This window comes from Protopterus annectens, chromosome 14.part0 (assembly GCF_019279795.1).
Source record: "Protopterus annectens isolate FY-2018-M chromosome 14.part0, PAN1.0, whole genome shotgun sequence".
Lineage (NCBI taxonomy): Eukaryota > Metazoa > Chordata > Ceratodontiformes > Protopteridae > Protopterus > Protopterus annectens.
In genome coordinates, this window is record NC_056748.1 from 995982396 (window position 1) to 995996790 (window position 14395).

A 14395-nucleotide genomic window follows, 5' to 3' on the forward strand; every position below is an offset into this window, starting at 1 on the left:
TAAAATAATTTTTGAAGGGGAAGCTCCCAGCAACCCCATGTGAGTGGGCTTTGTCCCTCTCTGCCTCGGTCACATAAATATTACAACTCCAAGAACACACATCCTCAAAAGAAAAGGGAGTACTTAATTTTTCACACTTCTGTGAAATTTTGTAACCTAAGAATCATAACATTTAAGAAGCAAGGGGGTATAGGAAGAAAAAAAATAAGCTGGGTATAAGTAAAAAAAGAAAAGATTTCAGTAAGTGTGGCTGATACAGCATTATATTACTTCACTTCAACGAATACATTTTCATAAATTATGTGTTGACAAATGTGGTTTTGGCCTCAAGTCATAAACTCCTGAAGGTTACCTTTAAATAATTCTAGTTACATGACATGGAACCCAACCTACAATGATCTCAGCAGATAAAACTACATTCTTCAGAGTTCCCTTTGTTCGGAACAACGGGAGAGGCATACCAGTAACTTACACCCCTAATTCTTCCCTCATCTTAAGGTAATCTGTCTACAGCCCCTTCCAAAGCCCACCATCTTTTTAATTTCTAATAAGCATAACACATAGTTCTTACTTTGTGGAATAAGACTTGCCTCCCCCCAGGCTAGGTCTTCAGTTACTAGAAATAAAACGTGTATTCTCCCTGGATTGAGTCAGAACCCTTCTAAACAAGTACTTGCCTGTCCAGATAAGTACGGTGTAGGGATCAAACCCCCCTGCATACAACAGATTGGGGGGGGCTCAGTCACTCATTTAATTTTTTTTGAATGGTTTGATTTTGTTTTACTAAGCTTGTCTGGTCAAAGTATATTAAAAATGCCACAAGTGGATGAACAATAATCTTTATTGTCCCCCCCCCCCCCAGCAGTTTAAAGCAATATCAAGGATACTACATTATTAATAGTTTATATTATTTTAATTAGTATTTTATACATCTTGCTTCTACTAATCTTGCTTTATGCAAGATAATACACTCATTAATTGGCATTTACTTTGCCATTAAAACAGGTGCCACTTTAATCCATCTATCCATAACTGCTTTTCTCATTTTGCACATGGGATCCAGTGTCACGTCAACAGTGACAATCATCTAGAGACAAGGTTTTACTACACGAGTGCTGGTAAAGTGATATTGGCACAGATCAGAAACTTGCTGCATTGTATCCATGCAGTGGCACATTACTAATTTAAACGTTCTGCATATTTTTACTAAACCAACTTATACATTACCATTAATCCAAGTCTCTTCCTATGGTACATGTCTCCGATTACTTAAATTAGAAAAATTACAGCAAACAATTTAATAAAATGACCAGTTTAATCAAAAAGGGAAGAGACAAGTGGACAAATGTCAGTTCTGTCCTTTGACTGTCCGTGTTTGCAATATGAAATGCAGCCACATGGCAACTCAAACATTTGATGTGTAAATTCTTCATGAAGATGCAAAGACTCGCATCACTACATACAAACCTGACTACCACATCAGATCCGAATAAAGCATAGTGCAGTGCAAACAATATCACAGATTCTCTAGCCAAAGTTGTCAGCGAATGTCCACTCCATGTTAGTCTAGCTGTAGTTCAGACTGCATGCCAATTAAACTACTGACCTTAGTAAAAGAACTCGTGCAAATAAAATCCAATTTTTTTTTTTTTTTTAATGTACACCCCTGTTCACAAGAGAGGAAAAAGGAAGTAGAACCAAAACTTAATTTTCTTGCATTTCTAAGAAATGAGAGATACAGAAAAGCTGATGTAAAAAAAATATAAAAAAAGTTAAAATTTAACAAGGCATCTAAAACCCCGAACACAGAAACTTTTGAGAATATTTTTTTTCTAATAGTCTTGAAGGGAAAATGACAGTTTGCTGAGAGCTACTGGGTAACTAACCACAAGGAAAAATGAGGAAACGTGAGGTGAAAATTAACTGCAAGATCAACACATAGTGCTGAAAGTTTATTTTGTGTGCCACTGAAAAATAGTCTCTCTATTCTATTTAAGGCAGTGATTTTAAAGCCACAAGTCACAGAGATTAAAGGTCACAAAGTACAGCCAAAGAAGGCCTCTCAGATGTTCCATATTTTGGTAGGAGTTCCTCATAAACATACTCTGTGTTCTAGTTTCAATGGTTTGTTACACAATCAATGTAAAATATTCAAGAAAAATCCTTAATAAATGACAGTAGATAATGTTTCCCATTAGCAACACATTCTGTAGCTATAAATTAACTCAATTCTGTCATCAGTGTCCAGTTTAAAGATGTTAAACGACCCTCATTTTCAGAAGAAACGTTCCACGATTGGGAGACTGAATGTCTGAGTTGTAAAACTCAGGAATATAAGGAATATTCATAACTTTCTTCTTTTTTGACTACAGACTCCAACTTCAATAACTCTCTCAAGTTTTAGCCACTATTTACATTGACACCTTGTCATTTTAACTAAAGCTGTAGTAAGTTTAAAAGGCTCCCAAAATTGTGCTCACAGATGCATGCAGCAGTAGTGGCCTCAAGTGGACAAACTCACCATTTAACTACTTAGATAACTGAATTTTTCAGTCAGGTCTGTCATATAAAAGTTGATGCATGATTCGGTAGCTTTTTCCAACAATTCTGGAAATAAAATGTATTTTCTATTTTCTTTGCATCAGATCTTATCCATCTTGCTTTGCTGACAGCATCAGCCCATATATGGCCACATATCCAGAGCATAAATGCCTCATCTGCAAAGCAGTTTAGTAAGTACGTCATCCAGTGTCCTAATCAAGCATCACCTTTCCCAAGGTCCCTTTTCGAAAGGCTCGAATAAAGTCATACGCTGCTGCACTGTAGTTTGGCACGGTAATGCTGATGTTACCTAGAAAGCCAACAAACCAGTTTTGGTTAATGATGCTAGACTAGTTTTGCAATTAAAAAATACTGCATTCTAAAAAACAGTGAATTACAATTCAATTTCTAAGTGTTTTCATAAAAGTTAACACAGACAGCAGAGGTAAACTGAATTTCAAAGAGACAGCTCATGTCATGTTTTTGTTCATGTTTAAAATTAATACCCTGTGAGTCAGTTACTTAGTTTCCCTTTACTTAATTTTTAGTTTATCTGTCATTTGTCATAAAAATTTTAATTAAATAGGGTTTACTTCAATTTTCATAACACACACGTGACTGCTTCTGAAACTTAAAAACATACCAATATCAAAATATACTACATCCGCATTTGCTTTCAAAACCAGAACAACCAAACATCTTTGCTGTTAACAATTGAAGAAAAATACTTGTTGCTTCTTCCTCTATGCTAATCTCTACTGTCTGAACTACATTAAGTTTCTGATTACCTATAAGGTTTTACTGTACCCTTGACCACAACTCTCAAATGTCCAGATTTTTGCAGAATTTTCAATTTTTTGCCTCATATTTTTGATCTACTCCTCATAAAATTTTTGGTTTTCTAGCAAATCACTGAGATGATCTCAGGAACGAAGTCACTAAATAATGACAGGCATCTGACTTTAAGATTTCGTCTCTTTCAGGAAAATGCATGTTAATGCAAATCCAATTATTCTAGCAACTTTCTGACTTTATAACAGCAATATTTAAAATCTGTGTCTATTTTTAGGCCTTTGTCCCCCCATTATGTCAGGCTGTGTCCAGACTTCTTGTGCTAAGAAGTCGACAGGTATGCCCTTGATCAGACATGGCATAAACATAACTGGAAAAGGTACAGCTGTGGGTAAGCATTCTTGACATAACAGTAATGCTTTGAGGACAAGTCTCTGTAAAAGTAAACTCTGACATCTGTATACATTTCTCTCCTGTGTTACTTCATCAGTCTGCTTTTACTATATCTGTACCTCTGTCACTGTGAAAAGCAGCATCTCTCTGTTATTAGTGCTTCATGTATCCATGCTGGTGCAGGAGACCATCATATACAGCCAGAAGTACAAGAAACATTATTTTCTTTAAGCCCCTTATAATCATCATACAGGCCCACTGGTGTAGAAACCTGCAGGCCTTAGAAACAAATTACATTACAATAAGCGTATGGAGATTCTTAAGTTGGGTAGGTATGAAATGCTAGTGTCCAAACCTTTCTGTAATTCTTGTAGCAGTGGGCCTGAACTAAGCATTCATCCAGGTACATGTACATCTGTAATCCGTCGCACCTGAGATGGGTAAAAAGAGATGTCAAGCACTTGAACAACCCGGTGGCAGGGAAGAGCCCACAGGGCAAGACAGTAAATTGAAAGTGGTGGGAGTCAGGTAGAAATGTAAGAAATCTCTTATCTCCTTCCTTGAAAGATTGGGATGCGGCGATAGGCATCTTTTCATGTCCAAGTAGAACAGATTTCTTTTACCTGCAAGCATTTTTTCATGTTTATTGTGGTCAATTAACAACGGAATTGCACTGGCTATCTCTAAACTATTTTAAGTACTTAAGTAGTCATCTGAAACTGTGCAATTTCCTTGCTCCCCTGGAAAGTGATCTGCTGAGGCTCAAATGGCTTGTTTGTATTATGCAGTAGTCTCAAAAAATAATTTATTTTCTTCAGCAGCCATTTGATATTTTAATATAGTTCAGTTCATAGTTGTTTATACTGAAAAGCTGTTCAATCACTGGTCTCACCAAGAATACCTAATCTGCAGGCATCTGTGGTGCACCCAAAAACTGAGGGAAAGTGCTGCCATAACTATGGGAGTCTGAAATTTGTTTCAAACCCAAGTGAAAATGCTCCCACATAAAGTTAACAGTCTCCCCTGTAGAGATGTCTTCAAGAGGGCAAGAGAGTAGGAGGGAAGTTAGTTGGCAGTAATCGTTTGTAGTCATACCACAAGGAGAGTAAATTTGTGAAGCGTAAGTTCTATGTCTTCATCCTTGTCAAAATCTGATACAACTCATTTGAGGAAACTCTCTTCCCTTTAACACAGGCAAAGGTATCTCAGGTGCTGGGTTTTGCCACTGGGAGACGGGAATGGCAGCCCTTCACCACATGGTTCTGTGCTGTACTGTTCAGCAACTTTCCCACAGGCAGACACATGGAATACAGCTCTCCCTCGGCCTGATTCCTGATCCAAAAACTGGATTTGAAAGCCTTGGGAAGGGGCAGTTAACCTAGTCAAAGTAAAATTAGAAACCAATGGGCTTAATGTCTCCACTGTAAAAAATGGTAGGAGTATTTTCCACACCTTGCTTTTGGGCCTCTCAGAACCCTCAAAAGCATTTCCTATGGTCAAATCACTGCTACCTTCTGCTACTCCTGGCTTCATAGGATCTCTTCCTCAGTACTTCTAGTAGGCTTATAAACTATCATGAAGATATGGAAAAAAATCTTCAGGTAGAATGATGTAATTTCTCCCTACCGGACATTGACGCTGAATGTACGGCAGAGTTAATTTCTTGGCCCCTTAGTCTTCACTGTATTTATTAACAGGATAGTGCAACAGTGTGATGATGCCAAACTGATTAAAGTAAGCTAAAGATTTTATCATTTTCCTTATAAGTGACTAGGCCCTTTTCATCACCAATAAACTGCAAAGTGCATTCAAGTCCATACAATCCTGGCCAAGTTCTTCTTACATATATCTCAACAATAAAACCAAAGCCATGTTTTTTACCTTCAAGGATTCCAAGAATGACACTGGTACTCCTGCTATTTCCAAAGTACATCTAGCTATGCTTTCCTTTGCTCATTCTATGACTGAAACACTTAATTCCAAACTACTTGGACTGACCACTGATACCGGCTCAATGTTTTCCTGTGCACTTTTCTCCCCATATCCATTTGATGATCTTCTCTTCTATGTCCTAAGTGGCTTATTTAATTCTTGTGGGTAAAAACAGTTTATGGGAGTCCATCATCCAAGCATCCATAGGGGGTTTCTATTAAGCTCTCTTTGAACTAATCCAGACAGTAGCCACACATCCAGGGAATCCCACAGTCCTACCACTGTGACACATATACATACTCATGTAAGAATCAAATGAGGCTACTGTGCCAGATGCATGCCTTCACAGACAAGCGTGTCTTGGCCCTTCTGTTGCATACTACAACACCTGTAAGCTGGCCACCCACCACACCCAAAACAGGGCAGTTAACATCAGCCACTCACTCACCTTTCACCCAAGTCAGCGCCTACAGCACCTGGGGCACTCTCTGATAACTGGGTCATCTAGTTCATATTCAGGGTTCAAGTCAAGACTTCAATTTTCTTTGTTCCATGGAGATGTAATCCAATAATTAGCATAGATTTAAAAAGCATTTGATAAATACTGCACTAACTAGGACAAATTAGAACCCAAGATATCTTTACAGTGATGTGGCCTTTCGTATCCCCAGTTCTTGATTCTCTACTGCATCAGTGTATCTCTTACTGCTCTACTGCATCAGTGTATCTCTTACTGCTCCTTCTCTGTTCTGTGCATACATACACAAACCTTCACTTTTTTAAATCATAACAAGGTTATAACAGAATTGTTATTTTTGCAAGAGGACATCATGCTTGACCCTCTCCCCCCTGCCCCAACACACACACATTATGTACACTGAAATCTAAAATGGCATTACTCATCATCATCATATTCAACAACCTCCTTTTTCTGACTTTCTATGTGGGGTTGAGATGTCATGTCAACTGTCATCATCGCTCCCTATTCAATGCCATTCTCCTACCTTCTTTAACACTCGTGCTTGAAAATTGCAGGTCTTCGTTCACACATCCATCCACCTCTTTTCTGGCAACCCTTGTTTCCTTCTTGCCTTCTTCCAGTTTGCCCCAAATAATCTTCATCAGACTGTCTTTTGCTTTTCTGCATGTGGCCCAAACCACTGTAATCTGGTATCTCTGACCTTTTCTGCAAATTGGAGCTACTTTGGCTTCTGCTCTGATGTCCTAATTTTTCCATCTGTCCACAGTGTGCACTTTAGCACCCATCTCAGGCACTACATCTCCATCACCTCTAGCTTCCTCAACTGCTCTGCCATTACTGCCCAGGTTTCTATACCATACAGTAATACTGGTTGCACCACTATTTCATACACCTTACTTTTCAGCTTCTTTGGCATTCTTTTGTCAGAGACTACATCCGACATCCTGTGACAGATGGCTGGAGCTCCTCCGATTCTAGCCTTAACCTCCTTATTCAGACTTCCTTTCTCCTCAACCACCCCACCAAGATACTTGAGGCTGTTAACCTGTTCCACTATCTTCCTTTCCATTTCAATTCATCTTCTCCTGATTAACACCAATTACTGCCACTACAACTGTCTTATCTGTACTCAGTTTCATCCCATGATCTTTCAGTTTTGCATTCCATTCTCCTACCCTTTGCTGAAGTTCTTGCTTCAAGTCTGCCTGTAAATGCCACTTTGTCTGCATACAGCAACTTTGTTAATCTGTTCCCTCCAACCTGTTTGCTAATAAAGTCCATCACTAATATGAACAGCAATGGCCTTGGGGCTGAAACCTGATGCATCCCACTCCCACTAGGAACCACTCTGTGAGACCAGGCACTGTTTGTAATTCAGTTATTGGCTCCTTGTACATAGCCTGCACCAGTTCTACCAATGTTTCTGGAAGCTCGAACCATTGCAGGACTGCCCAAATCAGCTTTCTTGAAATATTGTCAAATGCTTTTTCCAAGTCTAGGAATGTCCAGCTGGATTATTTCTCCATCTCTAGCTTCTTCTCAACTATCTGTCTCACTGCAAACACTGGGTCAGTTGTGCTGCATCCTGATCTGAATCTGAATTGCTCATCTTCCATCTTACTTTCTACTGCCCTGCATATTCGTTTGTCAATCACCCTCTCCAGAACTTTTTTGTAGTGTGATAGGAGTTTGATACCTCTATAGTACCAACAGTTGTGGATGTCCCTTTTGTTCTTGAATTCTGATACTAGTACACGTATTCTCCAGTCATCTGGGTGCTCCTCTTTTATCATTGTAGGCTGTGCCTGGGGCATTACAGTTTCGCGGGGTCTTCTTCATTCAGAATCTGCTTGAAGTATTTCTTCTATCTGTCTTTGATGTCTTGTGGACTGGTGAGCAGGTTATTGCTGGCATCCTTTACAAAGGATGCCTGACTATCTTTTTTTATCTTTCTCTCTCTGTCTTGCAACCTGACAGAGTTTATTTCTGCCACCTACAGTCACTTTCCAGAATTTGGTAGACTGCCTCTGATGCCTTGTTCTTTGTTACTGCAAGTCCTCTCTTAGCCACTTTGTTAGCCAGCCAGTACTCCTTCCTAGCCTAGTCTGTCTTTTCTATCTCTTATTTTTTTCTGCACTCTTTTCCTTTGATGATCTCCTGGATTTCTTTCCTTATGTACCTTACTTACATACCTGGCTCAGTAGAATATCTGTTCTACCATATATCTGTTTTGCAGTCCTCACACATGCTGTTTTGAGATGTTGCCATTCTTCAACTCTACCTATTTCCTCTTCTTCTTGAGGTGATTAATGCCTTAAACTGTTGTGCTTTCTCTCCAGTCAACCTCCAGGTCTTCAGCCTGATCTCCATTGACTTTACAGCCTTCGCTGACCAACATTTTCAGCAGACTGCGGCAACCAATGGTTTCTGCTGTGGACCAACTGTTTCATTGTAGATGACTCTGAAATCACCGATTCAACCCCAGTGTCCTTTGCTTACTAGGAGGAAGTCAACCAGTGTTGCATGTTGGCCACTCTTGTATGTGATCTTCTGATTCTCTCTCTTGCTGAACCATGTGTTCACCACCATCAACCCATTTGCCAGACAGAAATCTAGAATGGCCTCTCCTTCTTTATTCCGGTTGCCCCACAAATTTGGACCCAGGCAGCCCTCATATCCTGTTCTGTCTGTCCCAATATGTGCATTCAAGTTTCCCATTACCAAGACCAATTCTTGTTGTCCTGCAAGTACTATCTGAATGCACTCTTTTCCTCACTATCGCAGTGGGCACACACACTGGCCACTAAGGGCACATACACCATTCCCACCAATAGCATGGGTCCCTGGCATAGGTCAGATTAGGGCTGGTCCTCAAACCAGTTATCACCAGCAAATACCCATGCCCATTTCTTGCCATTTGTCAACAAAACCGAATCACCCAGAGCCATATTTTACACTGTGTTCTTCTATCTTGAGGATACTGTGCACCACAGTAGATGCTCAAAGCAGATGGACTACATAACTCTTACCCCTTATAGGGAACCATCTAGAGTCTGTGCTGCTGCCCACAACCTCACTCTTGGGCGAGTATGAGATTCAAACACTCTGCCTGTTTTGGGAGGTGAGAGAAACCTCACAGAGACACAGAAAGAACATGCAAACTCCATACAGGCACTGACAAGAGGTTAGGATGGAACTTGGCTCCTTGTGCATAAGCAGCAAAGACCTTAACCATTATGCCAACTGGTCTCTTCAATGGCATTCCCTGTAAATTACTAAATTAACCCACTATTCCTCACCTGTCTGCATCCTGGAATGGCTCAAATCGCACTGACCTTGGGTCAGCTTATATGCTTCTCATAACCATACCTAAATGCAAGAATAAATCTGGCAATTTGAACCTCTCTGTCCATGTGGAGAAGCCCTAGACTAGACTTCCTTTAGCTCAGTAGTCAGTTTTTTCCACATAGGCATTCTAAAATTGGTTGAAAAACTATCTCCACATTATCTTGATAAGTTACTGTTAAGTTTCAAGAAAATTCTCTGCTTGCAGATATATTCTAATCAGAAAACTTGTTATGATAAGTATAACTGCTATCCGAAAATACTACAGAAGTCAATGACCTGCATTACCAGTTATTAATTTTTTCATTCATCCTTTCTGTTGTGGAATATATGCATTATTTGTTTCTCTTATATTGTTGCAGTAATTTGTAACTGTACCCTGTGTAACAAAAAATATTGACATGTGCTCTCTATGCCTAATGTATATATAGTCTGTTTCCAATTATTTTTTTAATTATTTTTCACTGTACACTGAATCATGTTTGTGCATCATATGATTAATTTAGTGAGCTCTGGTGGTGTTAAGGGCTTGGGCATCTGCAGGAACTGGTAGTGGAAGGCTAGACATGTCCATCCTATAGGGGGCAGAGGTGGATTGGGGCCTTGCAATTTCACAATCCTTAAGAGAAGGTATGAGCCAGAAAAGATCATTCAGCCATCAAACCATGTATGAAGCAGTCCCAATCACAGGTCCAGTGGAGCATGCACTAAAAGATAAGGGCAGAGTGGTCCCTCAAATGTCCTGTGCCCTCACTGCTAGGATGCAAGAGACAGTAAAAACCATCCCGATGGTTGTCTGAATAGCATCCCCTATGGACTGCTCTTATTTCTGTTACAAAATAATGTTGAATGAGCAGACTTCAGTCAAATTGGGAGAGGCTTGATGGTCAGTAGGCTCAAGGGCAAAAAACCAACAGAAAAAATATGTCTGATGGACACTGCATTTAAGTCTCAAAATTGTCCCTAAACATATTCTCCCTTGACTCTACTGAAAATGATCACTGCATGTTAGACATTCCCAGTTATTAAATGCAAATACATAAAACTAAATAAATAAAAACACCTTTGAGACTGTCTGAAGTAAAATTATCTATCCATGCAACCATCCATCTTGTCTTTTACCCCACTGGCTCCAAACTGCCGATTCTCACAGCATCTTTACTTTTTAAGTACATTCTCATCCAATCACATTCATATCAAGAAAAAAGCATCAAAGTAAAGCAAAAGACTTAACACCACATAGCAGCAATTCAAACTAGAAATTAAATGGAAAAACATAGCTTATGAATCTAAAGGGGCTGTGTTGATACAAGTCAAATTAACAGTCATAACAATCATATTCTTTGTACTAGCAAAAGTAGCAAGACCATCAAATTACTAACAGCCTTTACTATCAGCAGAGAGAGAAAAATAAAATGCAATCATATCTAGTACTGGAAAAATATCTAAAGTGATAAAAAGGTAGTAAATGTTCTAAGACCTTAGACAATGGGCGGGCTATAGTTCACACCTCAGGATGCCCATCGCTGGTCTATGATACTGACAATCAATAGTAAGAAACAGACAGACACAAGTGTTTCAGCTCTCTATAAATGATGTTGAATTTTTTGCGGTAAAAGCAAAGTTCACTCAGTTAGACAGAGAATGGCGGGGAAATGACTACCAGCCACATGATCAGCATCATGAATACATAATATGTAGGAAAAGTTATGGGCATCACTGTCCATGCAGCATGTATGACTGAAAACACTGCACACTTTGGAGAGTGAGGCATGGGAGAAAATGCCATGATAGGGAAAAATAGGTAAACTTCTCATGGTGTTAGTGAGCCACTGATGATGGCCACAAACGAACGCTTCCCCCATTCCCCACATGCAACAACGGCAGTAAAACATCACTCTGAAGTTATGTGGAAGAACAGGGTAGTATACAGGACTGTTGTGGAAGGCTGCAGGATCAAAAGGGGAGCTACTGATAATCCTACAAGTAAAATTAAAAAGTAACAAAATACGGGTACACATTATTCTACCTTCCCTTTTAATGAAAAGGTAAATTTACATTCTTTTAAAGTGAAATGTTGATGAAGTATGCATGCTTGGAGAGGGGTAATTTATATATACTGATTTTTTTCTGAGAAAGGAAAACTTCAAAAGCACTTTTATGCACTACTTCACAGTAGTAACTGTCACACAGGCACTTGGACGCACGAGGGATGTTCACAGGTTTACATTAGGCTACTTGATTTTGGGGATCATTTTAAGTCTAGCTTCTCTTCAATGGTGAGAATTAGAGTCTGTGCCTTCTGTCTGTGAAGAAAAGGCCTTAATCATTATGCTATTATCCAATAATTAGACAGTGATTAAAGGTGGAAATCAAACCTTATACTTTGTGTCTGTAGGGTAAACATCTCAATCCCAATTTTAGGATGCTCCTCATATGTAAAAGAAAGTTAGTATGTCAGTGCACTATTGTAGATAAAATGCAAATCAAACAGCATTTTAAAGTTTGTATTCAGATGCTTTAAATAATCCTGCATTACCTTCTTGTTAACTATAATACATTAAAATTCCTAACCTAAAGCTATCTGTTTAGCACCAAGGGATAAAACACAGACTATAACACAGATGACACGGGATCAGTTAGCTACTAAGACACTCCAGGATCCAGCCAGGGAGGATATGAGTGAGCACTATATGTAGGTCTGTCCATCCTGGATGAAGGGAGACTACCTTGTCCACTTCACTGCTGGCAGACAGCAGAAAATGAGTGTTACAAAAGGCAGCACAAAAGGCTGAAATACATATTATCAACCAGTCAGTGCTTTCATGTGCTGTAGCAATGATTAGACACATGTACAGAAGTGGAAATGCACATCTGTCAGTGGGCTGGTACTGTAGCACTGATATGCAGGAATATGGATTTGGATGGGAACAAGTTCCCATGGACAGTACCTGGGAGAAAGGTTCTAACAATATGCTCTAAACCAAAGAGGAACAAACACTGACTTACAGAAGAGCTGATGGTCAGCAGTCAGGAGAGAAAAAGGACTAGAATAAATGATTTAGATTAAAACATAACTATCTCAAGTTCAGTTCACTTAATGCTTGTTCTTTTTACACCAATAACACCAACTGTGGCATGTTAGCTCCATTTGCTATAGCCCACCTTCTAAAAGTGGAAAACATTGCAACTCTACATTTACTTTTTATCTTCAAAAAATATCTAGACTGACGTCCACTAGCAAGCTTTAACAGCATGCACATACAGACCCAGCAGACAATTCCCAGTGTTGTTATAGCACTTGCCTTTTTACAGATTCTTTTAGCTTAAGATTCAAAGTATCTTGCAAATCTTTTAAATTCCTCCATCATTTTTAATTTTTTTCCAAAAATTATACATTTTCCAGATTATCTTTGTTGTTGCTGTAAGCATGCAATTTACACATACTTCTAACTTTTCTACCTGGTTGTAACTATCTGCACATTGCTTTTTTCTCATTTCTGTACCAAAGCAGTTATTAGTACCACATTCACTACTACTGTCCCATCAAAAAGGTATGCATTTAAAAAAACAGACAAATTCAAACACAAATGAACTCACTACAAGCAAAGAGTTGACAGTGACCACGGATGAAATAAACTGTCTCACCATTATATTGCCTGTGGGGCATTATCAGAATCAGTAACTACAGATAAATAACTCACCAACTCCTGTTATCGCTGTCCTTTTCTGAGTTTTGCCCAGTTTTACTGCTATTTTCTTTAGGACAGTTTGTATGTCATCACTTGCTTCTCCCAGCTCATAATGATCCACATAGCTAAATAGAAATAAGGGATTTAAATATACAAAACTGAAAGGTTACAAATGAACATCCAAGAGTTTAAGACTACTTCAGAGAAGCTCTCGTGAAAATAACACTCATATGATGACTTCAACAAAAAAAAAATCCTCTTGTTTACGAGTAGAATACGGGATAATCTATAGACAATCAAATAGAAACATGCGTAGCTAGCAAAACCCCTTATTTAGGAGTACAATACAGAATAATATATAGACAATCATACTCAAACCCGGGTATTTACGCATCTCATGTTTATGTGTAGAATACAGGATCTTATATGGATAATCACATACGAGACTGTGCAGTTACAAAGCCCCTTCGTTATGAATAACACAGAAATAACACAAGAACAACTTTTTATTTAGCCTGTGAATTTACAATAAGTTTTCTATGACAATGACCTACTTTCATAGCAAAGGTTATTTATCACAGTAAACACAGGATAAAGACATAGGATGAATTCAGAAGGGTTACCTTGAGGTGTAAGTATGTGTATACCTTGCCTTATCCATTTACGATTCAGAGATGGCCCTCTCATGGTGCTGCACCACAAAGAGGAGCAGCACCATAGTGGGTTGTCTCTGCATCCCACCACAAAGGCTAATAAGGTACTTTGGGGAGTGTCCTATTCTAATTAGCCATGTACTCTCCCATGCACACATCTGCAATAAGGCACTTATACAGCCCACTATTCAGAGAATCACTCAGTTGCATAATGTTACCTATGCTGCATGTGTTAATGAGTACGGCCAAAAGCTTGTGTTCACCTTATTGAGGTAACTGATGAGTTTAACAGATAGGTAGTGTTAACAGGGGTACATATATGTGCAAATATATATGGTAGAATGGGCCTCTACCACCTTTAGCCATGAAACTATTATACTTGGAGATTTTAACCTTGACTGGACTACCTGCTCTTCTAACCCCCCTACTAACTTTATAAACCTTTACAATTTCTCTCAAAAAATTAACCACCCCACATGCATCAACAAACACACCAAGGGGCAATCCATTCTTGACTGGATTTTAACAAATACAGTATTAGCTATGATGCTGGTGTCTCTCTGACA

At 39.0% G+C, this 14395-nt stretch overlaps 1 protein-coding gene across 2 annotated transcripts in view; it reads right to left on the reverse strand.

Moving 5' to 3' along the window:
* Nucleotides 1-1634: 1634 nt before the first annotated feature.
* MTG1 (mitochondrial ribosome associated GTPase 1) overlaps nt 1635-14395 on the reverse strand; it is a 399555-nt gene continuing 386794 nt past the window's right edge. For both annotated transcript variants that reach the window (XM_044056794.1, XM_044056795.1), the window contains exons 10-11: nt 13189-13301; nt 1635-2851 (exon numbers count right to left, since the gene is read on the reverse strand). In XM_044056794.1, the coding sequence (XP_043912729.1) occupies nt 2754-2851; nt 13189-13301 (211 nt within the window). In that variant the 3' untranslated portion in view covers nt 1635-2753. The remainder of the gene's footprint in view (nt 2852-13188; nt 13302-14395) is intronic.